At 36.1% G+C, this 26,541-nt stretch overlaps 1 protein-coding gene across 1 annotated transcript; it reads right to left on the bottom strand.

The window, feature by feature from the left end:
* Positions 1-3,625: 3,625 nt before the first annotated feature.
* CBR4 (carbonyl reductase 4) lies at positions 3,626-26,072 on the bottom strand. Its single transcript, XM_047855049.1, has 5 exons — positions 25,730-26,072; positions 23,354-23,474; positions 22,570-22,706; positions 19,935-20,069; positions 3,626-5,056 (listed from the first exon to the last, which is right to left on the bottom strand). The coding sequence occupies exons 1-5, from the start codon at positions 25,869-25,871 to the stop codon at positions 4,878-4,880; spliced, it is 714 nt and encodes a 237-aa protein (XP_047711005.1). The 5' UTR covers positions 25,872-26,072; the 3' UTR covers positions 3,626-4,877.
* Positions 26,073-26,541: the final 469 nt, after the last annotated feature.

The following is a 26,541-nucleotide window of genomic DNA, read 5'->3' as shown; positions in this document are numbered from 1 at the left end:
TTAAATACAATGAACAAAATGAGGGCTGGTGGGGTGGGAAAATGGGTGATGGGCATTGAGGAGGGCACTTGCTGGGATGAGCACTAGGTGCTGTATGTTAGTGATGAATCACAGGAATCTATTCCTGAAGCCAAGACTACACTGTATGTTAGGTAACTTCACAATAAATAAAAATAAATAAAATAAAATACTAAAAAATAATTAAAAAATAACCACTATGGTTATGGTAAAAAAATAAAAGATGCCTCCAAAGAAGGCATACAGATGGCCAACAGGCTCATGAAAAGATGTTCATCATCACTTATCATCAGGGAAATGCAAATCAAAACTACAAGGAGATATCACCTCATACCTGTCAGAATGGCTAACATCAACAACACAAAAAACAAGGGCTGGTGAGGATGTGGAGAAAAAGCAACACTCCTGCCCTTTGGTGGGAATGCAAACTGGTGCAGCCACTCTGGGAAACAGTATGGAGGTTCCTCAAAAAGTTAAAAAAAGAACTATCCTAAGATCTAGCAATTGTACTATTTACCCAAGAAATACAAAAACACTAAATCAAAAGGATACATGCACCCCTATGTTTATAACAGGATTATTTCAAACAGGCCAGACTGGAAGCAGCCCACATGTCCACTGACTGATAAATGGATAAAGATTTTATTATTATTATACACACACACACACACACACACACACACACACACACACCCCTCAACATCAAAACCCCAAATAATCCCATTAAAAATGGTCAGAGGACTTCATTCAACATTTTTCCAAAAAAGGCATACAGATGTCCAACAAACATATGGAAAGATGCTCAACATCACTAATCATTAGGAAAATGCAAATTAAAACCACAATGAGATAGCAGCTTACACCCATCAGAATGCCTAAAATCAAAAAGACAAGAAATAACAAGGGTTAACAAGGATGTAGAGAAAAATGAACACTTGTACACTGTTGGTGAAAATGTAAATGGGTGCAGCCACTGTGGAAAATAGTATGGAGGTTCCTCAAAAAACTTAAAATAGAAATACCATATTATCCAGTAATTCTACTACTGGGTAATTATTTAGGGAAAATGAAAATACTAATTGAAGAGGATATACACATCCCTATGTTTATTGCAACATTATTTGCAATACCCAAAATATAGAAAAAATCCAAGTGCCCATCAGTAGAGGAATGGATACACAAGATGTGGTATGTATATATATATACATACACACACACACACACACACACACACACACACACACACACACACTGGAAGATCACTCAGCCACAAAAAGGAATCAGATCTTACCATTGGTGACATCATGAATGGACCTAGAGGGTATTATGCTAAGTGAAATAAGACAGTGGAAGACAAATAACACATGATTTCACTTATATGTGGAATCAAAAACAAAACAAACAAAAAATAAAAACATACCCCTAAATACAGAAGTCAAGCTAATAGGAGGAAGTAATCAAAATGGGTGAAGCAGAGTGGGAAGTACAGGCTTCCAGTTACAGAATGAATAAATCACAGGAATGAAAGGTACAGCATAGGGAATATAGTCAATGGTTTTATAATTGTGTTGTATGGTGACAGATGCTACAGTTGTGAATATAAAGTAGTTGAATGACTATGTTGAATTGCTGATATTAACATAACATTGTGTGTCAACTATACTTCAATTAAAAATATTCTTTTGAAAAAAAAAAGTTCTGCACGTAATACTGATACTACCTTTATCTCAACTATTAGCCCAAGAATTCTAAATTAAATTTCTGGTAATTATTCAAACTAAGGTCTATTGCCTAAGAGAAAATAGTTGATTGGCTTAGCATAGCAAATTCAGGTTTGTTTTTTTTTTTAATGTTTATTTATTTTGAGAGAGACAGAGAGAGAGAGAACAGGGGGAGGGGCAGAGAAATGGAGAGAGAGAATCCCAAGCAGGCTCCTCACTTTCAGCTAAGAGCCCAATGGGGAGCTCAGACTCCCAAACCATGAAATCATGACCTGAGTCAAGATCAAGAGTCAGATGCTTAACCAACTGAATCACCCAGGTGCCCCACAGCAAATTAAGTTTTAAATTGAAAGTAAGCATCAAAATTAGAGATAAATGACCAAAAAAGATAAATTACCAAAAAGTAAATCACAGGGATTTGATCAAAAAAGAATATTCCAGGATACATACTAAGAGTCAGAACAGATATATCTCAATAACTATCACCAACAACAGGACAAAGTAATGGACTGATGATCTTAAACCAAAAAATCATAGTGGTTTAGGGAAGCCTGGGTGATTCAGTCTATTGAGCGTCTAACTCTAGATTTCAGCTCAGGTCATGATCCCGTGGTTGTGGGGTTGAGCCCCAAGTCAGGCTCTGAGCTGAGCTTGGAGCCTGCTTGGAATTCAATCAATATTTGGTTTCTTAATTAGCTAAATGAATGAAAACACCATATGGTCTTTATTCCCAGGAGCTCACAATATAGTCGAAAGATGAAATGAATATTAAAAAAAACTTAATTATTAGATAATTTGAATATAGTTGACCCTCAAACAATGCAGGGGATTAGGAACACTGACCACCTGCAGTCTTAAATCCACATATTGTGATGCCCAAAAACTTAATCATTAATAGCCTACTGTTGACTAGAAACCTTCCCAACAACATAAACAGTGAGTGAAAACATTTGTGAGCTATATGTATTATATTCCGTATTCTCACAATAAAGCTAGAGAAAATGTTAATAAAATCACAAAATACATTTACAGTACTATAAGATATCCATATATAAGTGGACCCACATAGCTCAAACTCATGTTGCTCAAAGGTCAACTGTATATTTGCCAAGTTGTTAAGAATTCACTGAAGTTCTTGAATGGCTGTGCATAAAAAACACCTGCCAACTGATTTGAGCAACAGGATGCATGCATTAAATTGCAAACTCTACCAGGTCAGAGGGAGTAGGAGAATTCGCCTGGAATGGAACAGTAAAGGCTTATTTTACCTATTTCAAGATCTCTTCCCGTATTCTACTAGTTTGTTATGACCTGGGTGAGGGGGGTGTAACAGTTAAAAAGGTTTTATTTCTTGAAGTACAAATACACCTAAAGGTTAAACCTATCTGTAGCTTTAATGTCATTAACAGTGAAATGTATTGGTTTCTTCCTAATCACCAGTCAAATCACCCTCACTGATGATTTCAGAAGATGTGATATCCAGAGAAAGAAACTCAAACCTATGTGGGATGTTATAAAGAAGAAATGCAGGTAGCTAAAGGCCTGCAGGTGAGGCAGCATTAGAAAAATGGCCTACTCCTCTCCATAACCTCTCCTACCTTAAAAGCATCAGCTACAACACTGGAAACCATCCAGACTGCTCCATTTCTTTTATGCACCTGGAACTGTTAATGCCTGATAAAATCCAAGTATTACCATGCTAGCATTTAGTAAACAATTTGATTAGTGACACTCATTTTACTCACACTAATTAACTTTCTTACTTCCTAAATAAACTTCTTTAAATAAAGATTATGTTGAAGATAAATTTAAAATAATTTTTTTAAGGAATCAGGAAGCTTGACATAGAAATTAGATCTGACTTTATTACTTTTTATTTTTTATTTTTATTACTTTTATCACATTGCATTTATTTAGTACATCCAATTCACACCTTTGCACTGACTTGCAATATAAAATAAAATCTGTTTACATAAAATAATGTTCAGCTCCAATAAAACTTACTTTTTAAAGTGCAGTAAATATCTAAACCATATTTCAAAATGATAAATAATAAAAATCAACATGAATCCAGTGACATTTAAAATATCACACTATTCCCCAGAAAAGAGTTCAATGCAAAATAGATGTTGCCTGATATTTCAGTTTGTGTCTTCCATTCTCGGGCAAATATTTTCTTTTAAAATTAATGCTTTAACTGTTCCTTATAAAGACATCTTATTCACGGTTACTGCATATTTACTTAAAGTATCATTTATGCTATTCATAAGTAATTATTTCTAAAATTTTATAATAAAAATTATTACATTCACTCATACAAAATATTCTGAATTTTTAAAATGTCATAATTTCTTACACTGTTTTTAAGTAGTTTGCTAAAATTAGTGTTTTGAGGATAAAAAAACACACACAAAAAAACTACTTCTATTTCCTAAGTTGATAATATCTATGTAGCTCATTACTATACGAGATATTAAAACCTTAAGGGTTATTATTACACATCACTTTGAGAAATTCTATAGGATGGATCAACTGTACCACACTTGTATTTATAAATTATTTTTCCCAGCTGCTTAATCAGGAGTAATGCACTCAAAGAAATTGGATTCTAAATTTATGCCTGTATCTAACTGATGTTTTTTTCCAACCTGTATAAAAATTGATCTTCTAAGGCATATGTAAAAGGAATACAATGTTTAACTTTGGCAGGACTGCTAAAATACTGACAACTAACCAATGCCCTATAAATACTCTTATCTTAGCAATGGCTCACAAGGTTAACTTCTAGAGAATTTTGCCTGATACAATGAAATAATTCATGACCATCAGACCATATAATTTTTGCCACTTTCGCAACAAAGTATGTAAATTAAAATATTGTCTGTTTATAGCACTTGCAAATGTCTATATGTTAAGATTGCTACAGCCTATAAGGTTCTTAGCATTTAGAAAACACAACTGGTCACACACTGTTCTTTTTAGACATATTCATATAAAAATGGAAATAGTATTTGTAGCATCAATAAGTTTGATTACCAAATGTCACCCATGTAGGTATCAACAGCCCAACTACAAATAAATCAACAGCCCAAGTGTGCCTTTGATTATAATCACTATTTTAACTGAATAATCTGTAAATTATATCATGAGTTGTAATCCCCCATCCACTACCAGAACATGCCCTGTAACATATGGTGATTCTAAAAGAAACACAACCGCATGTGCCACATCAATAGGTTCTCCAAACCTCCCAAGAGGGATAATTTTCTTTAAATGTTCTTCTTTCAGGTCTTTCGTCATATCTGTATGAACAAATCCTAAAAGAAAAATGTTTATTTAGTTGACACTTAGAGACACTAAGACATCTGCGCAATTCTAAATAAAAATCAATTTGCATCAGAAAGTTTGAGATTATCAATAAACTTGTTTAGGAAATACAGAGTTCCGCTAGCAATCAAGCATGTTCATTAAGTTTAACTGAATAACACCAAAATATTTGACTCCCAATTATTTCGCCCAATTCATAGCACAATACAAGTGGGTAGATACAACATGAATAAAAATTTCATTCCTTGGGGAACCTATAGTTTATGGAAGAAACACTCACTTGTACCCCTAAATATAATAAAAGGACATCTGATGAATATCCTTATATATAAAGTATCACAAAAAAGTAATTTTTACTTGATTGAGGGTAGAGGGGTAGTAGGGTTAGAGGGAAGAAAGGTGGTGACATGAACTGATTCGACAGTTCTGACAAAAATTAGTTTCATTTGCTATAGCTAAGATAGTTGACCAGAAAGACCAATATTTCCAATATTCATAAGAAAAAAATCTTATGGGATGATCCAATTCTTTTTTTTATAAAGTTTATTTATTTATTTTGAGAGAGAGAAGGGCGGGGGGGGGTGGAGAACAAGCAGGGGAGGGGCAGAGAGAGGGAGAGGGAGAGACTCTCAAGCAGGCTCTCAGCTATCAGGGCAGAGCCCAATGTGGGGCTTGAGCTCATGAACCATGAGATCATGACCTGGGCCAAAATCAAGAGTCACAGGCTTAACTGACTGAGCCACCCAGTCATCCTTGAAATGATCCAATTCTGATGCAAGCATAATACATTGAAAATTCAAAATTTAACATGGCATTGGTATATGAAATAAAGCTCAAAAAGAACATGTTCTAACGTGTAGAGGTTTATAGTATAAAGTACTATATATTACACAACCAATTCTAAATGGTTCATACTGTAGATACATGCAAGAATTCTAAATTTATTAAGAAAATCTTGTGAGATTAGTCTGAGACAAATACATATTACCAATAAAGTGCTCAATTACATAATCACTATACTGTATAGTATTCAATGACTTAAACTTTTAAAAAGAAAGCAAATAATTAACCCTCAGGAAATTAACAACAGAAAAGATCTTTAAAATGTTAAGGTCATGAAAAATATATGGACTAAAAGTCAGACATGTGAAGTGAAACTTTAACGTGCAATCTCAAGAATACAGTTTTCAAAGTGGCTTATGTTAAAATTAAATTTGTCACTCAAATTGTAAATCAACCTAAATACAGTGACATTTTAAAATATAAGGATAAATGTGAACTAAACACTATACTGAAAATTAACATTAAGTCACTGGTTTATTATGTAATACTATGTTATTATTTAATTGTTCTTTGCCTTAGATTTCACTCATAAATATCCAAACAGTTTCTGAAAAGTCTTATGAGAAATAATCATAGATTCTTCTATCACAAGGCCTATGACAGTGACAACTTTATTAGGGGAAAACCAGAAACAAATTGAATGTCTTTCAAAAAGGAACTGTTTAAAGAAATCATGGTATATCCACATGATAGAACAATATGTATCTATGAAAAATGATGCTATAGAAGAACATTTAAAAGTGGAAAATAATATTTGCATATTAAAAAGATGGTTACAAATGCATTATCCCATTATTAAAAAGAAAACAAAAATATATAAACTAACAAAAAAAGTCCCACCAAAATATTAACAGTGGTTATCACTAATTACTAGCATTACAAGTAATGATTTTTACTTTCTTCTCTGTACTTGTCTGTACTTTCCAAATCATCTACAACAGATATATATTATTTTGGTATTCAAATAAAAAGTCACTGAAAAAGATGCACAGTACTAACTTCAGATGGTCTGTAATGAGGGCCTGGAATAACAAAATAATTTTACATTGTGAGATTTCACTGTGAAATAAGACAGTGAGACTTCACTGTTTCATTGTGAGATTACACTGTAAAATATGACCTCTTCTGCTACTACATGTATTTAAAAAGTCAGCAACATTTCCTTCAATCCCTTTCATCTTTAAGAACAATGAGATGGCCAGAGGAAAAAAGAATAAAGAGAAGCAGCTGACACAGATAACACTGGATAACCAGCCTCTGCAGAATTTCAAGTGAACTGTAAATGAAACTTCATCTACAGTGAAGAGTCAGAATGATCAACAGGCAATCCAAATTACCTTAAAAAGCACTATCATGGGACTGCTTGATATCCAAAGTTTTAGGTCTTTGGACACACTTATTTTCAAAGATACCTCAGAGTGTATTAGGAAAAAAAAAAACTATCTCACATGTTTAAGAAGTTGAATGCATTAGGGGCATCTGGGTGGCTCAGTCGATTAAGCACCTGACTCTTGATTTCAGCCCAAGTCATGATCTCATGGTTCATATTTTGAGTCCCGCTGCCACCCCGTCAGGTTCTGTGCTGACAGTGTGGAGCCTGCTTGGGATTCTCTCTCTCTCTCCCTCTCTCTATACCCCCTGCCCCCACTCACGCTCATTCTGTCAAAAAAGAAAAAAGAAAAAAAAAAAGCTGAAGGAATTAAAATTATGAACGTAACATTTAAAAGACATTATTTTCTCAAAGAGTTCATGATACACTTATTTTAATCTAAGGTTGTTTTAATTCTGGCAAAACTGGCATGTTTCTCCACTAACTCTCAAAGCCCTCAACAGAAAATCAATAATGTGTTTTAATCTTAAAAAAAAGAAAGGAAAGAGAAAAAACTCAAAAAAACTACAGTAAAAATGGTTTGCAAGAAAGACCTTGTGACAATCAGTTAGCAAATCCCAGGCTCAACTTCTAACTGGTCCTAGTAACTTTTTCTCAAAAGCAGCATTTTGTGGTAAAAAAAAGACCCTTGGATTAGGACACATTAAACTAGATTCTGGTTCCCCACTCTGCTAATACTATCGAAGCTATGACTCAAGCAAAGTCATGTACTATCTAAAACTGTATGACTATTTCTGTATCATATAATAAGTAGATTGAAAATGATGGACCTCTGAGATTTCCTTTAGCTCTACAAAACTATGATTCAAAGATGAAAAGTATGCCTCATTAAATGACTACTTAACTTGAAGATTAGGAAAGTGGGCTCCCCTACAAGGACCCTCAAGTAGAATAGCTCCAATTCAGGAAGTGCTGATGCTAATCTAGGTTTTTATTCATTCTCTGTGTGGAAAGAAACTCATTTGCCCAGCTTCCGGCTGGATATCAGTCCTTATGGGTCTGTCCTTTTGGAGACAAAGAATAAGGCCACACAATCTGTGAGAGGCCATTTGAAGGCATTCCGCCTTGGAAAAAAAAAGATCTAGAACAGAGCATGAGGTACTGAAAAGCAAATCTTAGATTTAAATAGTGAGACAAGGTTTTTTGGGTTTTGTTTTGTTTTGTTGAGAGAGAGAGAGAGAGGGAGGAAGAGGGAGAGAGAGAGAGAGAGACACGAGCGCACACACAGGGCAGGGGCAAAGGGAGAGGGAGTAAAAGAATCTTAAGCAGGCTACGTGCCCATGAGTGAGATCATAACCTGAGGCAAAATCAAAAGTTGGACACTTAACCAGCTGAGCTACCCAGGCACCCCAAAACAGTGAGACAATTCCAGTGAGGTGAAAAGAAGTCTTATGCCACAGATATGGGCCATGAGGGCAGACTATAGTCTTCCAAAAAACAACCAGGTAAGTGAGATACATGGAACAGAATAAAGTATCTTGAAGCTTTTGATAAGATCTTGTTCAACTTTACAACCTGGATTCAGCCCTGCTACAATCTGTGTCCATGTTAGGTCGAATTTGAGAAGGAGAGAGATGTGTGTCCCCTGAATCCAGCAATGATTGCAAGAAGTCCAGAACTGAGATCATGATGTTCAAACACCCACCTTACATGAAGATTTTCCCTCTACTGCTCAAGTTTGGATAAGGGTGTTATTTCATGAAGGGAAGTTTGCACAGATTCTCTCCAGGTCGTTGTTTTGTTTTGTTTAAATATGAAATTTATTGTCAAATTGGTTTCCATACAACACCCAGTGTTCATCCCAAAAGGTGCCCTCCTCAATACCCATCACCCACCCTCACCTCCCTCCCACCCTCCATCAACCCTCAGTTTGTTCTCAGTTTTAAGAGTCTCTGTCTTTGAATGAATAGTTATAATGACAATCCTCATGGGATCCCTGAGGATCCCATAGCCATCCCTGAACTCTACACCGAAAGCCTAAAATAAAGTAGGCATGAGAGGCCAAGTTGAAAGGAAGGGATGAATTCACCAATACTGGCTTTTCCTCTTTGAATATGATGTTTGATATTGAGACCAAGAACAGGTCCAAGGAACAAGAACCTTTCTCTCGTCACTATCAGCAGCTTTTTTAATTAATAGACTTATTTTCAGAGCAGCTTTAGGTTTACAGAAAAATTGAGCACATTACCCCATTTTTTCCCCAATTATTACCATCTTGCCTTAGGGTAGTACATTTGATGATCCAATATTGATACATTATTAAGTAAAGTTTGTAGCTTACATTAGCGTTCACTATATGGCTGGTATAATAATTGTATCCACCATACAATATAATAATTGTATCCACCATACAATAGCATAAAATAAAATGATTTTATTGCCCTAAAAATCTGCCTTCAGCTTTTAAGAATTCATGTATATCATCCCCAAATTTATCAGAAATCAAATAAAAAACATGTAGCTAGTCTCTAATGATAAGCTACTCCAGGCTCTACCAAATTTCAATGTCATTTTATGCTATAGCTCATGAACCGTGTGATCCTCATTTAAAAATATATTCACAACCCAAGACACTGACCGCATATAAACAGCCTGTTGGATTCTCTATCATATATCATAAGACCTGAGCAGAAATATTAGTAGTCCTTAAACATGCTCATTTTTGTGCTTGTATTGCACAAACTGTGCTCTCCCCTTGGCCCCACAGGCCTCTCTTCCATATCATTATTACTTTATTTATAAAGTTCTGGAAATGTTGCTCTCCTACTTGCTTTACTACATATGTATTTACAATGCCTTTCAAGCTGGGTTATAAAAATTACAAACTACCAGTAGGTGCCACTGTCTAGCAAATGATGTTACTGATCACTTGGGCAATTCAGGGTTTCCAGCTAAATACAAAGCTGTCACTCCTTAAACAGATAACTGAAATGTATCCTTGTACTAAGTCAAGTGCATGTCTTCCATTTTAGTTCCACAAACATGACAACACACTCAGTAAATTGTTTTTAAAAAGGTACAGATATACTCTTCCTCATAAAATCATGTACATGGTTCTTGTCTGATGAGAATTTATATTTGATAAATTCTATTTTTTTTTTAATTTTTTTTTTCAACGTTTATTTATTTTTGGGACAGAGAGAGACAGAGCATGAACAGGGGAGGGGCAGAGAGAGAGGGAGACACAGAATCGGAAACAGGCTCCAGGCTCTGAGCCATCAGCCCAGAGCCCGACGCGGGGCTCGAACTCATGGACCGCGAGATCGTGACCTGGCTGAAGTCGGACGCTTAACCAACTGCGCCACCCAGGCGCCCCTATATTTGATAAATTCTAAAGAAAACATATTTCTTTTATCCATTTTTGGCTAGCTATATAAATAAACAGCATCTCATTTCCATATCTGTTGGTCACTACTTTAGTTTTGAAAGCTTTTATGTACAGCACAGACCATGTATTTAAATAAGATGCCAGGATTTTAGCCTATCACCAGTATTAACAATTGTGGGATGTAAACTAATTGATACACCTACCAGCTCAGGTATCAAGTCTTTGGTATATAGAAAGAATTAAAATAACCCCAGACACTTTTTTTAAAGAAGAACAAATAAGGTTGTTGTCAGAAACTAGACTAAGATTTTAACCAGAACAAATTTCATGTCTTTTTTTTTTTTTTTAATTTTTTTTTTTTTCAACGTTTATTTATTTTTGGGACAGAGAGAGACAGAGCATGAACGGGGGAGGGGCAGAGAGAGAGGGAGACACAGAATCGGAAACAGGCTCCAGGCTCTGAGCCATCAGCCCAGAGCCCGACGCGGGGCTCGAACTCACGGACCGCGAGATCGTGACCTGGCTGAAGTCGGACGCTTAACCGACTGCGCCACCCAGGCGCCCCATCATATGTCTTAATGTTATGGTTGTAAAAGCATATAGGAAAGCAGTGTGAAAAATCATCTCCATATCAAGTGGCATATTAAGAGCACCAAAATAATATCTGTTTTGAGTAGCGGCAAAGCTTATGCAAGCATTTGTCAACAAGATTTTCTCCAAGTAGTAAATGTAAAAGCTCTTCAACTTAAAAAGGGGGGAAAGGGTAGACACTTAAGGTATCCTACACAAATAAATGCAATGCTGTACTACTTGTCAAAACTTAAAATGCATATACCCTTTGAGTCTTGGAAGTTTCATTCCCAGGATTATACTCATATACTCATACATGTACAAGATAAATTGCACACAGGTACTGTCACCACATTATTAGTTATAATGGCAAAAGATCAGAAGCAACCCAAATGCCCATCAAGAGGCAACAGGTTAAATAAATTATGGTACACCCCTAAGACAGACATTATTGTCTTTTAATTCAGCCACTAAAAGTGACACAGCACTCACATAAGACCACATATTGTATGATTTCATTTATATGAACTGTATCAGAATAGGGAACTCTACAGAGACAGAAAGTAGGTTATTAGTGGTTGCTAGAAGCTGGGGAGACTGGAGGGAAATGGGGAGTGAATGCTAATGGCTACAGGTTTCTTTTGGGATGATGAAAATGTTCTAAAATGTATTGTGGTGATGATAGAACAATTTTTTGACTATACTAAAACCACTGAAGTGCACACTTTAAATGGGTGAACTGCGTGACATATGAGTTATACTTCCATAAAGCTGAGATTTTAAAAATGTAAAGCAATTCTATATAGAATATGGAATCAACTCCAAGATACACTACTGCACTATGAATAAAGCCAAGGTACAGAACTCTACGAACAGCATGATACAATTTGTGCTTTCTTTTTATATATATATATTTATATATTCACATATTGTATATTCACATAAATACAGATTTATATTTTTATATATTATATGTATTTATACACACACACATACTTTATTGGGTTGTGTATGAAATACTGAAGACTCTAGTTAACTCTAGTGGTTGTTTTGAGAAAAGAAACTAGATGATTAGAGAAGACTCACTTGTCAATCTATGCCTTTTTATACTTTTGAATTTTGTACCATGTTTGTGTTATCTACTGAAAACACATTTTTAAAGTTATGTACCCATTATAGTTTCAATTTATCAAATATTGTTTCTCATATTCAATATTTTCTAATCAGTGAGATTTATCCATGATGAGAAATTTATTTTATATTTGAATACCAAAGCTTAGTAACTAACTGATCTTTAAAAAGTCAATAATATTAGGCAGGGATTAATGGCCTAACTTATTATTTTCCCTTTCTTGCTTTTTCTGTTATGATTTGCTTCTTAATTGTTTTCCTTAACTGGAAACTCCATTTGAAGGGGACCAGGAAAACTGACATAAGAAGAAACATATTTGTTAATTCTGAGGTTTGTCAGTTCTATTAAAAGACATGACAAATCTGGTTGAAATTACTACCCAAAATAAATAAATAAGCCATAGAATCAATTTAATTCTTCTACTTCCACTTACACTTCACTTCTGGCCAATAAACATATTCAGACTATGAATCCTGCTAAATATGTATCCCCAACATAAGAAAGGTCACCCTATGAAATGGCCACATTTTTAGCAATAAGGTTTTTTTTTCTGTAGTACAAACTGGCACTGGAAAGTAAAATCTTTAGGAAAGGCTATACAAACACACTTCCATTAACACTCATAAAACTTCCCTTTGTATACAAACTGGATTCCCACTATTTAGTCTGTTGCCTTGACGACTGATTCACTTTGACAAAATTAAGCATTCCTTCTTCAGTGTTTCCATAGCATCATATATATATATGCTCCTCTACTTTATATTCATCATACGGCATTGTAATTATTTGTTTACATGTCAGTCTTTATCACTGTACTTAGCTGCTTGTAGCAGAAATATCTTACTCATTTTTTTTTTATAATTTTGGAACCCTTGCATATAGGAGACACTTCAGGAAATCTGCTGAGTTATTATTATGAGTTAGAAACACTTGCATTACCCTTAAATCATTCAACTTTTAGATCATCATGAACTAGAACTAACTCTTCACCACCCACACTACTGCAATCCCTAAAGGAGGGAAGCAAATACATACATCCCAAATCTCAAGTAATCGAGAATCAAGTAATTCTGTATATGGTTTAACTAAGCTAACACAAAAATCAACCAGGTTACATAAGCATACACAAACAGAAAGCAGTGTCAAAATGACTACAGGTTTTAGTTTATTTTCTTTTCTTTCCTCCCCTGCCCCCCCAAAATGGCTGTATCGAAACCACAGTCATTTATCAAATGTTCATTGAGATGAAGTCACATTACAGAGCACAAGGGTTATCAGGACATTTTGACAATTCCCTGATCCCTGCTAGTTCAGCATCACTGACAAAGAAAACACCAATTCCAATATACAAGCTGGAGTCATTAGTGACTTGAAATGGAAAAGTGGCAAAGATCTACTCCAACCTAACACTCTCAAACAACCAACCAATGAACCAAAATGTCTTTTCTCATATAGATAATCAATTCTTCAATACCTACAGTAAGCTAGGACAAAGATCCCATGGCTAACTGGCACAGGTATACAAAAACAATCATTTTATCCAAAAGCCAAGGAAATATCTATGCCAAACTTCTATCACACCAAAGAGTGATAATGTAGATTTGAGTTTTAGCACCTTTTTATCACCCTCTTTACTAATCCAGGTAATTTGTGTATGTTTTTGGTTTTTTTATATCCATTTGGCCCAAGGATAGTTTACACTTTTTATAATAATGCCATGGTCTCATGTCCTTGGTAAGTTAAAACTTCTGTCTGTACTACCTATGATCTCCTGAACTGACAAATCACAAAGAACCAAGCTCTCCATTCTGCACCTCCAGTGAACAGCATTGCCACATAATTCACATGAGAACTAACAGCTTGTTAACCAATCTGCTGAAATAATGGACTTGTCAAAATCTTTTTTTAAAAAGATTAAACATCGGGGTGCCTGGGGGGCGCAGTCGTTTAAGCGTCCGACTTCAGCCAAGTCACGATCTCGCGGTCCATGAGTTCGAGCCCCGCGTCAGGCTCTGGGCTGATGGCTCAGAGCCTGGAGCCTGTTTCCGATTCTGTGTCTCCCTCTCTCTCTGCCCCTCCCCCGTTCATGCTCTGTCTCTCTCTGTCCCAAAAAAAATAAATAAACGTTGAAAAAAAAATTTTTTTTTAAAAGATTAAACATCAACTTTGTACAGCTCTTATTTTTTAATTCATTTTGTTATTTTCAAATTTGTACATTTAAATGGTTCTAACTTCCAGATAAAATGATTTTTGATGTTATTGTGAGACTTCTTCATATTTTGGGGATACTGAACTATAATGTTTTCTTAAAACTAGAGTCTATTTTGTTATACTGTCTGCTTATAAATTTATGGAATCCCAGATACTTGATGCAGCATCCGTAATTTTCATTTTTGGATTTCTAGCTGGATTAGTACTAATTTTATACATGTTTAACTGGTCTGTACACTTTGGGATGGTACTTGAGGAAGGTTTCTGACTAATCTTAAAGTCATTGTAATTAATACTTACCTATTCAACATTTCTGGCCCTATTTTGGCTGAAGAGTGACATATAGTTATGACCATTTTGCAGTTCACGTTTAGGAACTTAGTATGTTTTTATGTAGGTATTCCAACTGCTTCTATTATCCTGTGAACTAAACACACTGCATAGCACTAAGTCTGATAGATGCTTATATGCTGCATTGTTTCAGTCCCCTCTGGGAGGCCTGTAACATCTGTAGATCAGAACAGAGACCAGAATCTATAATATGGTCCCTTTCTCAAACTGAGCAACTAAACCACTTCAAGATAAGCTTTGGCAAAAGTTTTCTCTTATAACTCTGTGCCCGCATTTGGTATCGTGAAAGTTGGCTTTATAATTATCTTGAAGATTATATCAACACACTGACACTTCATCCCTCTTTCCCTTTCCATCTTACAGATTATTTAGCATAATGTGGAAATTTAAATTGGAGGAAATTTTTAAAAGGGACTTAAGTGATCTGTAGAATGCTTTTGTTCATGAGTACAGATGGCTATTGAATAGAACTTGTTTAAAATTTCAGGCAATTAATTTGAAGACCAAAAAACCAGATGTAAATTGTATATTTGAATTTATATTTTAAACCGTTAGCATAAGTTAAGAATTGGAAAATTTGTTTTGCCTTTACCAAACTACACTATTAATTCTAATCACTGTTTTAATATTTCCCAATTACCTGTAACTGACAGACCAAGTTAATTGGCTTTGCATCCCATTTAATCCACCAGTATTTTCAAGCCATGAGGAATGCCCAAAGTCAGCACATTAAAAGAAACAGGTGCACAATAATGCTCTACTTGTTTTCTTGAGAAGTCTCTGATTTCTGTGTACTTAGCCCAAATCAAACTTGCTTTGTCTTACAAGTGAATTGCATCTCTGCTGGCTTGGTTTTTCCTACATATTTAACAAAAAGACAAGCGTTCCTGATAGATTTCCTACAGAAGGCTAGCTCTATTGCAAGTTTCCCACTGTGACTTCTACTATTTTGAAAATTATTAAAAAGCCACATCTATTAAACAGTCATCTTCATTGTTGGCCACTTCACATATGTCTGATGTTAGGAACCTTAGTTCCTCTAAGCAGTGCCTCATGCATATGTAATAGTACTTTCTGGTGCCAGGGTATTCACATTCTCATTTCTGTTACCATGTCCTACCACTTTCCTCCTCCCATGCCATTGCACAATGAGCCTCAGAGCCCCCATCCATTCATTAAGGAAACAACCACAAATAAAATTGCTGTTAAAATCTTGCTACTTCATAGACTGACTTCAAAAAGGATGTTTCTTCCCCGAGTCTGTGTAAATATCTTTTTACCCTTCAAGTTTTTCTTTGTTTTGAAACTCTAACATGAATCCTGGGTAGTTCTCTGGGGTACAACGAAGTCCAGTGAAGAGCATCTGGTCTATTTTAAAAACAAACATGTGATCCCTAGCAATTCTTTTTCTGTCTGAATATTGACTTTCTAGAGAAATTACTATGTCAGTACATGACTGCTTAGTTAAATGTGCAAATGTCATCACATATGCATCCTTGTTTGATTATTCCTTCTGGTTTGTGCTGTTATTAAAAGCATATTTTATTATAGACCCATTCAAATATTTTAAATATAAATAAGTATTGTTCCCATAAGATAAACTTAAGAAACATATTTAGGTAATAGATGCATTACTTGGAAAGTTCTGCTTTGACACTGACAAAGTCTAAATTAACTAGCAAATGTATGCCAATGAGCAATAAATCAATGGAATATTCCAAGAAGAGAGAGAACACTTAAAATGGAAATAGTTCTCCAATAGTGTACCATTTTGAATTGTTCAACTAGTGGATATGTTACCAATACTCACCCCCTACCTACCTTGAAATTCTTAACATTCAGCTCTTAAGAGTTCTTAATTTATAACTGATTTTTAAATGAGAAGTTTCTCTTGTGGTTTCAGTTTGAGAGTAATCATTTATTTAAAAATGCAATGTGGTTTATGCAAGCAAACTGGCATTACTCTTGGTCTCCTTCTCTTTTTTTTTTTTTTTTAATTTTTTAACGTTTATTTATTTTTGGGACAGAGAGAGACAGAGCATGAGAGAGAGGGAGACACAGAATCGGAAACAGGCTCCAGGCTCTGAGCCATCAGCCCAGAGCCCGACGCGGGGCTCAAACTCACGGACCGCGAGATCGTGACCTGGCTGAAGTCGGACGCTTAACCGATTGCGCCACCCAGGCGCCCCTTGGTCTCCTTCTTGAAGGTGGCGCACAGACTGGCAGTGTGGCCAGATGGAGCCATTTAAGTCCTGTCAAGATATAGTCATACCCTCACAAATTTCACTACCCAAGTATTTAATGAGGAGCCTCGGTGGCTCAGTTGGTTAAGTATTAGACTACTGATATGGGCTCAAGTTGTGATCTCAGGGTCATGGGATCAAGTCCCAAATTGGGCTCTGTGCTTAGTGGAGACCACTTGGGATTCTCTCTCTGCCCCTCCCCTGCACTCATGCATGCGTGTGCACTCTCTCTCTTGCAGAATGAATAAATAAACCTTAAAAAAAAAAAAAAAGAATTTATTAATAGTGAAGAGTCCATGCTCCTATTCTGATACTCTCTCAGAAGTGCCTGATGATGCTGATGTACTTATAAACACAGGAACAATCTTTGCTATTACTGTACAAAGCCATAAGTATACATAAATTACATTTAAAAAGAAAAACATAAAACTGGCACTATTTGAAGATGACATGATCTATATAGATATATATAAATCTTGAGGAGTCCACCAAAACCTACTAGAAGTAATAAATGAATTCAGTAAAGTTGCAGGATGCAAAACCAATACAGGAATGTGTTGTATTTCTATACACTAATAATGAACCAGCAGAAAGAGAAATTTAAAAAACAATCCCATTTACAATTATACCAAAAAGAATAAAATACTAAGGAATAAACTTAACCAAGGAGGTAGAAGACCTACACTCTGAACCCTATAAGACACTGATGAAAGAAATTGAAAATGCCACAAATAAACGTAAAGATATTCCATGTTCATGGACTGGAAAAATTAATATTGTTAAAATGTCCATACTACCCAAAGCAATCAACAGATTCAGTGTGATCCCCATCAAAATACCAACAGTAATTTTTGACAGAACTAGGGACAAAGAATCCTAAAATTTATAGGGAATCACAAAAGACCCCAAATAGCCAAAACAATCTTGAGAAAGAAGGACAAAGCTGGAGGTAATACAATCCCAGATTTTATACTATATTACAAAGCTACGGTATTCAAAGCAGTATGGTACTGGCACAAAAACAGACACATAGATCAATGGCACAGAATGGAGAGCCCAGAAATAAACCCATTCTTACATTGTCAATTAATCTGTGACAGAGGTGAAAAGAATATACAATGAAGAAAAGACAGTCTCTTTAGTAACTTGTGTTAACTGGACAGCTACATGCAAAAGAATGAAACTGGCCCACTTTCTTACACAATACATAAAAATAAACTCAAAATAGATTAAAGATCTGTATGTGACATCTGAATCCATAAAATTCTAAAAAAAAAAAAAAAAGAAAAGAAAAGCCAGACAGTAACATCTTGGACATTCACCTTAGCAATATTTTTCTGGATCTGTCTCCTCAGCCAAGGGAAACAAAAGCAAAAATAAGCTATTAGGACTACATCAAATTAAAAAGCTTTTCCACGGGAAAAAATTATCAACAAAACCAAAGGCAACCTACTAAATGGGAGAAGATATTTGCAAATGATATATCCAACAAGGAATTAATATCCAAAATATATGAACAACTTCTACAACTCAACACCAAAAAACCACAAATAGCCCCATTAAAAAATGAGCAGAGTGGAGCACCTGGGTGGCACAGTCGGTTAAGCGTCCGACTTCAGCCAGGTCACGATCTCACGGTCCGGGAGTTCGAGCCCCGCGTCAGGCTCTGGGCTGATGGCTCAGAGCCTGGAGCCTGTTTCCGATTCTGTGTCTCCCTCTCTCTCTGCCCCTCCCCTGTTCATGCTCTGTCTCTCTCTGTCCCAAAAATAAATAAACGTTGAAAAAAAAAAATTTATAAAAAAAAAATAAAAAAAAAAAATATGAGCAGAGGACCTGATTCAACGTTTTTCCAAAGAATACACACAGATGGCCAACAGACACATAAAAAGATGCTCAACATCAATAATCATCAAGGAGATGCAAATTAAAACCACAATGAGATATCACTTTATACCTTCAGAATGACTAGTATCAAAAAGACAAGAAATAACAAGTATTGGCAAGGATGTGAAGAAAAGGAAACCACTGAGCACTGTTGGTGGGAAGGCACAGCCACTATAGAAAACAGCATGGAGGTTCCTCAAAAAATTAAAAATAGAAATACCATATGAGCCAGTATTTCCACTTCTGGATATCTACACAGAGAAAACAAAAATACTAATTCATAAAAATATATGCCCCCCCCGTTTAATCTACTATTATTTACAATAGCCAAGAAATGGAAAAAACCTAAATGTGCAATCATGATGGATAAATGGATAAAGGTGTGATACATACACACACACACACACACACACACACACACACACACACACACGGAATATTACTCAATCATAAAAAAGAATGAAATCTTGCCATTGGTAACAACATAGACAGACCTAGAGGGTATTATGCTAAGTGAATAAGAGAGAGAAAAAGACAAATAGCATGATTTCACTTGTGTGTGGAATCTAAAAAACAAAACAAAACCAGAAACAGACTCATAAATACAGAGAACTGATGGCTGCCAGAGGGGAGGAAGATGAAGGGATGGGCAAAATAGGTGAAGAGGGTTAAGAGGTACAAGCTTCCAATTATAAAATAAATAAGTCACAGCGATGGAAAGTAGAATATAGAGAATATAGTCAGTAATATTGTAAAAACTTTGCATACTGACAGATAAATGAAAGCTACACCTATCATGGTGAACATTTTATAATACACATCATTTTTTAATCACTATGTTGTACATCTGAAACCAACATAATAGCGTATATCAACTATGCTTCAATTTAAAAAAAAAAAAAAAGTTTTCACTGACCTGGTGCGACCACATTCACTCTAATTTTCTTTCTTGCTACTTCTTTAGCAAGAGCACGCGAAAACCCAACTAATCCTCCTTTACTGGCGCTGTACACAGACTGGCCAGAATTGCCTTTTAAACCAATAATACTTCCTAGAAAAAATAAAATGAAAGCAAATTCAAACCAATTAATGGATTACTTGAATATTTAGATAATCTTACAGGAAACAAACAAAGGCACAAAGCATTTTATCTTGTCCTTTGCTAAAATTAGGAATTCTAACCAGCATCATTTGAGTAGTAAGACTTAGGGTTGGAGTCTGCTCCAGATACAAACAGAAAACAGGTTCTGAAAGAAGCTTACGTAAAACTTTGTATGTCAGTCAAGGGCTTGAGAACTGATCCATTAAGTGAAAGAAACCCAATCTCATCTCTTAGTAGGTGAGACATGGTGAAAATCCTATAGTATTTTTAAAGGCTTCCAGTAGGAAGAGGTTAAAACCAGAAAAAGTCAGACAAAGGCTGATTAATTTTATGATTCTACAACACAGATTAAGGACATATTCATTTCCAACTAAAAAAAATAGTTCATCTGAAGATAAATCTCACTAAGTTTGAACTACCATCAATCTAAATTAACTAAGGTTCATTATAAGCTTTTTGTAAAACTGCAATTTAGTTATCTTCAGTGATGTATTATAGCTAGTACTGCCTACTAAAGATTCTTGGGTGGTCTCATTTATATGAATATGAAAGAATAATTTATAATTCAAATATCAACTGTATGCAAATAAATTCTGGTAAAACAGAAGTGGGGAAACAATTTTCTGCACCAGTGACCTGTACTTATGATATAAAAATTAATCAAGAACTTCACAAAACTTTCGAAAAAGTAATTTTATTTTAGGAAAAGAAAAACACCCCAAACACTTTTTATATTAATATATCTACATTATATATTACATGCCAGTTAATGACAGATGAAAAGAACTGTGAAGCACAGAAAGAGAGAAAAGAGGGGCACATAGGTGGCTCAGTTAAGCATCCGACTCAACTTTAGCTCAGATCATGATCTCACAGTTCATGAGTTTGAGCCCTGAGTTGGGCTCTGTGCTGACAATGTGGAGCCTGCTTAGGATTCTCTCTCTCTCTCCCCCTCTCTCTCTCTCTCTCTCTCTCTCTGCCCCTCCCTGGCTTGCTCAAGTGTGCACATTCTCCCTCTCTCTCTCTCTCTCAATTTAAAAAAAAAAGAAGAAGAAGAAGAAGAAAGAGGAAAAAAAACATCAGAGAAAACACAGACAGAGAAATGGGTATTTGGGAGAAAGAGAAATATGGAGAGACACAAAAAAGAAAGAAAAATATAGGCATGGAAGAAAGGCCAAATAGGAAACTTTAGTTCATGCCACACACTATTGCTTATCTAGTGAGTGTTAACTCCTAAATCAATGAACTTTTAGTAGTTTAAAGTAGTCCTTTCTGTAAAAAGATTCTCCTAATTTATTTTCAATTATTATTTTCGCACAATTCTAAAAGTTTTGCATGTACACAAAGGACTGATGTGGGTTTTTTTAATATATCTAAAAAGGGGATATTTTAGAGTTAAACAATACACCCATATTATCAGGTGATATATACAGGCCAGTATACCAGCTTCTAAGAATCCAAAATCATTACCTGGCTGTGTTACAAGGCAAAGGTCAACTAAATCTTTTAGTTTTTAATCATTTACTAATCTTTTTTAAGAAAACCTATTTCTTACATTTTTAAGGGTAAATGTCAAAAATGTTCTAATTCTTATTAGCACAGTATTCGTGTTTCATCTTCAAAAGAGAAAAACCCTACATTTTGGCTTGGACAGCCATTGCGTATATTAAAAACAACACGGTCATTTACTCTAATGGAGCAGCATTCCCCTTTTGCAGCCTTTTAAGGTATGACCACTTAAAATTAAAAGGCAGATGATATGCTATTTTCAAATTACCAAACTGAAATAAAATTCTAAGTCATTTTGCGTTTTAAGGTCTACAAACACACCTATGTGGTTTATCTACTACTCCATGGGTCAGATGAACTGAAAACTAGAGGTTAGTTACAGTCACTCTAAAAAAACTAAAGAGATTATTCACTTAAAACTTCCTCCTAAACCTTTGTACTAGATTTATCAGTGACACACATAACTGCTGTAGAGATCATTTTCTATCCTCCACTGCCTAAAATTTTTCAATCTACTTTCCTTATCTGTATTTTAAAAACCAGGTTTCACATGAAAATCAGGGTGTCCAATTTCTCTTAAAAAGTCAAACAGCTTGGGGCGCCTAGGTGGCTCAGTCAGTTAAGTGTCCAACTTCAGCTCAGGTCATGATCTCACAGTTCGTGAGTTCTCTCTCTCTCTCTCTGGCCCTCCCCCACTTGCTCTGTGTCTCTTTCTCTCAAAAATAAATAAAAACATTAAAAAAAAATGTTAACATTTTGATCACTAGAAAGATGTGAATCCGTGATTCCCGTTTTACCCATTAATCACCTAATCAAATCCTTTTTCCACAAATAAAAAGACCCATTTCATCCAAGTTTCACACATGAATAAACTCCAAATTAGTCAATTAAATATTTTTATGGCACTATGAGATAAACAATTTCACAGGTGAAGACTTACCTACATTAACAATAGACCCTCTCTGTTGTTGAATCATAGTCTTCAAGGCAGCTTTACAAGTCAGCATGGAACCCAAGAGGTTAGTATGAAGCTGGGATACCATATCTTCAGTTTTTGTTCTTACTAAAAGGCTATCCCTACAAAAAACAGAAGTGGCATATAAATTAAAAACGGGATAAAACAAATTTAAAAAGTCAAGAAGTATATATTTGAGCTAGAAAGCCTAGAGAGTCCCATTTTAAATCTGATTTGAGAGGCATTAAAATAAGTGATAAACTAGAAAAGATAACTTAGAAGCTGGCTGAGAGGCGAATATTCCTATCAGCTAAAAGTAGCCAAAAAAGCTTAAATAAACTGAGAAAATCCCATATTATAGTAAGCCTTGTTAGCAAGAAAATTAATATACTATTCTAAGTATTCTGTCCTAAATTCACCTTTTAAAAAGAAAAAAAATATCTACTCTGATACCATTAAGCTCATGAACTGAAAAAACTTACATAATGGTGACAGAAGTCAGAATAGAGGTTATCTATAAGTATTAACTCGGAAGAAACTAAAGAAGGCCTTCTAGAGTGCTAGAAATGTTCTACAGTTCACTATGAATGTGATTACATGTTAAAATTGATCAAATTGTACCCTTATTGTATATCTCAATATAAAAAAAGAAGTATAGATAGACCAATTTTTAAAGTACACATTTTCTTCCACTTAGAAGTAAAGTAAGTTAATATATTTACTCATACCAAAACAAACAATTAGAAAAGTACTTAAGTCTGTGACTAACCTGTTAATTCCAGCTGCATTTACCAAGAAATTAACTCGACCTAAATTTTTCTCCATCTTTTCAAATGTATTTTGGACATCACATTCTTTGGCAACATCACAGCTAAATGCCAAATGATCTCCTAGACAACAAAGTTAAATTAGAACTACTTATAAATTATGACTTGAATTTAAAAATTATTCAATACACATTTGTTAAGCATCTACTAGGACCTACACCTGTGCTAATTTAGAACCTACAGATAAAAGATGATTATGTCATGGATTCCTCTACTCATGGAGTTCAGTCTAATAAAATTGGGATGGAGGTCGGTGGGGAAGTAAATCTTAAAAATATTTCTTCATCAACAAAAAATGGCAGGAGGGCCCTTTTTATGTTCATAAGGCTTTGTAAGACTCATCTAACAATATTTATAGCTTCCACAATGACCCCATGCTACCCAATTCAACAGTGTTCTGGGTTTTATATTTTTTTGAAATTTATGGGACAACTGGGTGGCTCAGTTACCTAAGCCTCTACTCTTGATTTCAGCTGGGGCCATGATCTTGCTGTTCCTGAGACTGAGCCCCAAGTCAAGCCTGCACTGATAGCTTGGGGCCTGCTTGGGATATTCTCTCTCTCTCTCTCTCTCTCTGCCTCTCCCCCACTCACCCTTTTTCTCTCTCTCAAAATACACAAACATTTTTTTAAAAAATAAATTTATGTCTAATTGTTACAGTTGTGTTTCACTGGTTTCCTGATCCTGAGAATATACCCTAGGGTTTCTCACACTTTTTTTTTTTTTTTACTATGGCACATATATTAGAATAACTATTATTCAAGGCTGACCATTACAAAGCAGGAAGCTGTAAAAACAAAATGCAAAAACTAAAAAACACACCAAAAAAAATAATTTTACTAAAAACAACTGTTACTTCCCTTTAAGTGTCCAGTTTTTAAAAATGCATAAATATCAAAAGAATACACTTCAAAGAAAGCATTCTCTATTTAATAATACATCATTTTAATACTCTAAAATATAGGGGGTTTTGAAAACTAAACAATTCCTTATTTTCTGGCTGACCTTGCCCATTATGTTAACACTAAAATTACACTCTCATGTCTCTGGAAACAGTGTGCAAACCAAACACTTATGGAACACATAATTCAAGGAAATGAAAGGCCCAAAGCATCCTCTGTGACTCACCGTTGGCGTTTATCTGAAAACCTGTTGGGTCCACAATAACCCTTGGAAGCTCAACCAACAGTTTTTATCTATTCCAGCAAACACTAATGGCTTGGGATGACCCCATAAGGAAAACCACTTTCTCACTCTCTTGTCAGAATAACATAATGGTAGTGAATATGAGCAGCAAGAAACATTCACTGAATTTCTCCCTGCTCTGTAACTTGTATTTTGTTTTGCTTCTTTAAAGAGCCTAATATTTTCCCAACCCATGTGCACAATTAGGGTGAACCAATCAGTATTGTTATTTTAAAGGTTACAGCCACCAGATGCATCCCAGGCCTCTAAACTTCCCAATGCCTCCATGATAGTGAATAAGGAGCATTTGTCCGTTCTCGTAAGTAAACAATAGCAGCGTCTTAGCATCTATCCTACATCCTACTTCTCCCTACGATCAAAAGACTTAAGTTTGCAAAATGATGAAAAGTAATTACTAATCCATTATTAATAAACAACAAAAAAAAGAATTTTAAATGCAATAAAGAAGGAATCTGGAAGTCTCATTTGTCCATTTGTAAAAACCACCAAAACAATTTAATAACCTATTAAATGCTTATGGAGGTAAAGAGCCAAAACAGGTATATCTCAAAACTAGCTGGTACTAAAAAGAGTTTTGTCTATGAAACACTGCTTTGTGTATTTGCACGTGGGCCAAAACAGCCCACAGCAAAACTATACAGAGCCTTTCAGGCTTGACACGCCTACTCTTCCTGCCTTAACTCCTTTCCACCCAGCCCAGTCTCCAGGCGGCGCCCGGGACCTCGCGGCACCAGTGAGCCCTTTACCCTACAAAGAAAACTTGTGTCTCCCTCCTTCCAGACACCAAAACAAAACAGCGCCTCACGGTTAGCACTAGCCTCAGGGAGGTGAGGGCTTAATTAATGGGGCCTCACAAGACTGCTAACTCTCAAAGAAAACCCCAAGTTGTTCTGCCCTTGGCTGCAGGCAGCGTGGCAGGAAACACTGCGGGAAACGGTGATAAGGGGTTCTCCACCCAGTCTGTTGTCCACACTGAGGAAAGGCTGCTCCTGAACGCGGGAAGCCAAACGGCTAAACCTCAGAGCCTTAAAGGCCAGGCCTCGTTTTACAAACGAGGAGACTTTAGGCTCTCGAGCTGCAGCCCAAGTGGACAATTCTAGTTTGGTACCTACCGCCGAGGTCACCGGCGGCGGCTTTGGCCAGTTCCAGATTTCTGGCGATGATGGCCAGTCGGTAGCCTTTCTGAGCCATTAACTGGGCCACTGCCCTCCCAATGCCCCGGGAGCCTCCAAAAATTGCACAGACTTTGTCCATCTTGGACCGCGGAGTCGCAAACTCGGAGGAAGGAGGGCTAGGAGTGGCGGCCCCTATCCAGATTCCCTCGGGTTTTTAAGCCACTGGGGCTCCCCCCCAAAAACACCGCCAGACAGCCTCGGAAAAAGCACCGCTTTACGCCTCCTGCCACCGGACTTTAGCCACCCAGAAGCCGGGGGAAGAGGCGCGAAGAGTATGACGTATACGCATCAACGTCAGCACGCACAGGCCTCCAGGCCTTGCGCCCTACGGGAGACACGAGCGTGAAAGAGCCCGAGCGATGAGGACTGGCCTATTAGAGTTGCGCTGCATGCTGGGACTTGTAGTCTTCACGCAAGAATGGAAGAGGCAAGGGCGCACTGCTCAGTGGGAAATGTACTCAAAGGAATCAAGGCGGGAGAGTACCTCCATACCCGTTGGGACCTGGCAGTCGGAAATAGAGTTCGGATGACCTGCCATTCCAGTTTGCCTGGAACTAAGGGTTAAGACGCTGGACTTAACATTTTAAAATTAGGAGAGTACTGTCAACCGAGATAAATTGATTATCGTAGTTAGAACCCAGAATATACATTATTCAGAGTGCCAATGTCTGCCTTTCATCCAGGATTTGTTTTTGGCTAGAGACTGGATGCCCTGCCTATTGAAGAAGTGATCGCCAAGTACCAGAGTC

Source organism: Prionailurus viverrinus, chromosome B1, assembly GCF_022837055.1.
Source record: "Prionailurus viverrinus isolate Anna chromosome B1, UM_Priviv_1.0, whole genome shotgun sequence".
NCBI lineage: Eukaryota > Metazoa > Chordata > Mammalia > Carnivora > Felidae > Prionailurus > Prionailurus viverrinus.
This window is presented reverse-complemented; position numbering and strand designations above follow the sequence as displayed.

What these genes read in the sequence shown, in the direction of transcription:
- CBR4 (XM_047855049.1), bottom strand. Translation starts at nt 25,871, where the DNA reads ATGGACAAAGTCTGTGCAATTTTTGGAGGCTCCCGGGGCATTGGGAGG. An exon ending in AATGCAGCTGGAATTAACAG is followed by an intron (nt 22,707 to 23,353) that starts GTTAGTCACAGA and finishes TGTTTTTTGTAG; the next exon opens with GGATAGCCTTTTAGTAAGAA. An exon ending in AGGGTCTATTGTTAATGTAG is followed by an intron (nt 20,070 to 22,569) that starts GTAAGTCTTCAC and finishes TATTTTTTCTAG; the next exon opens with GAAGTATTATTGGTTTAAAA.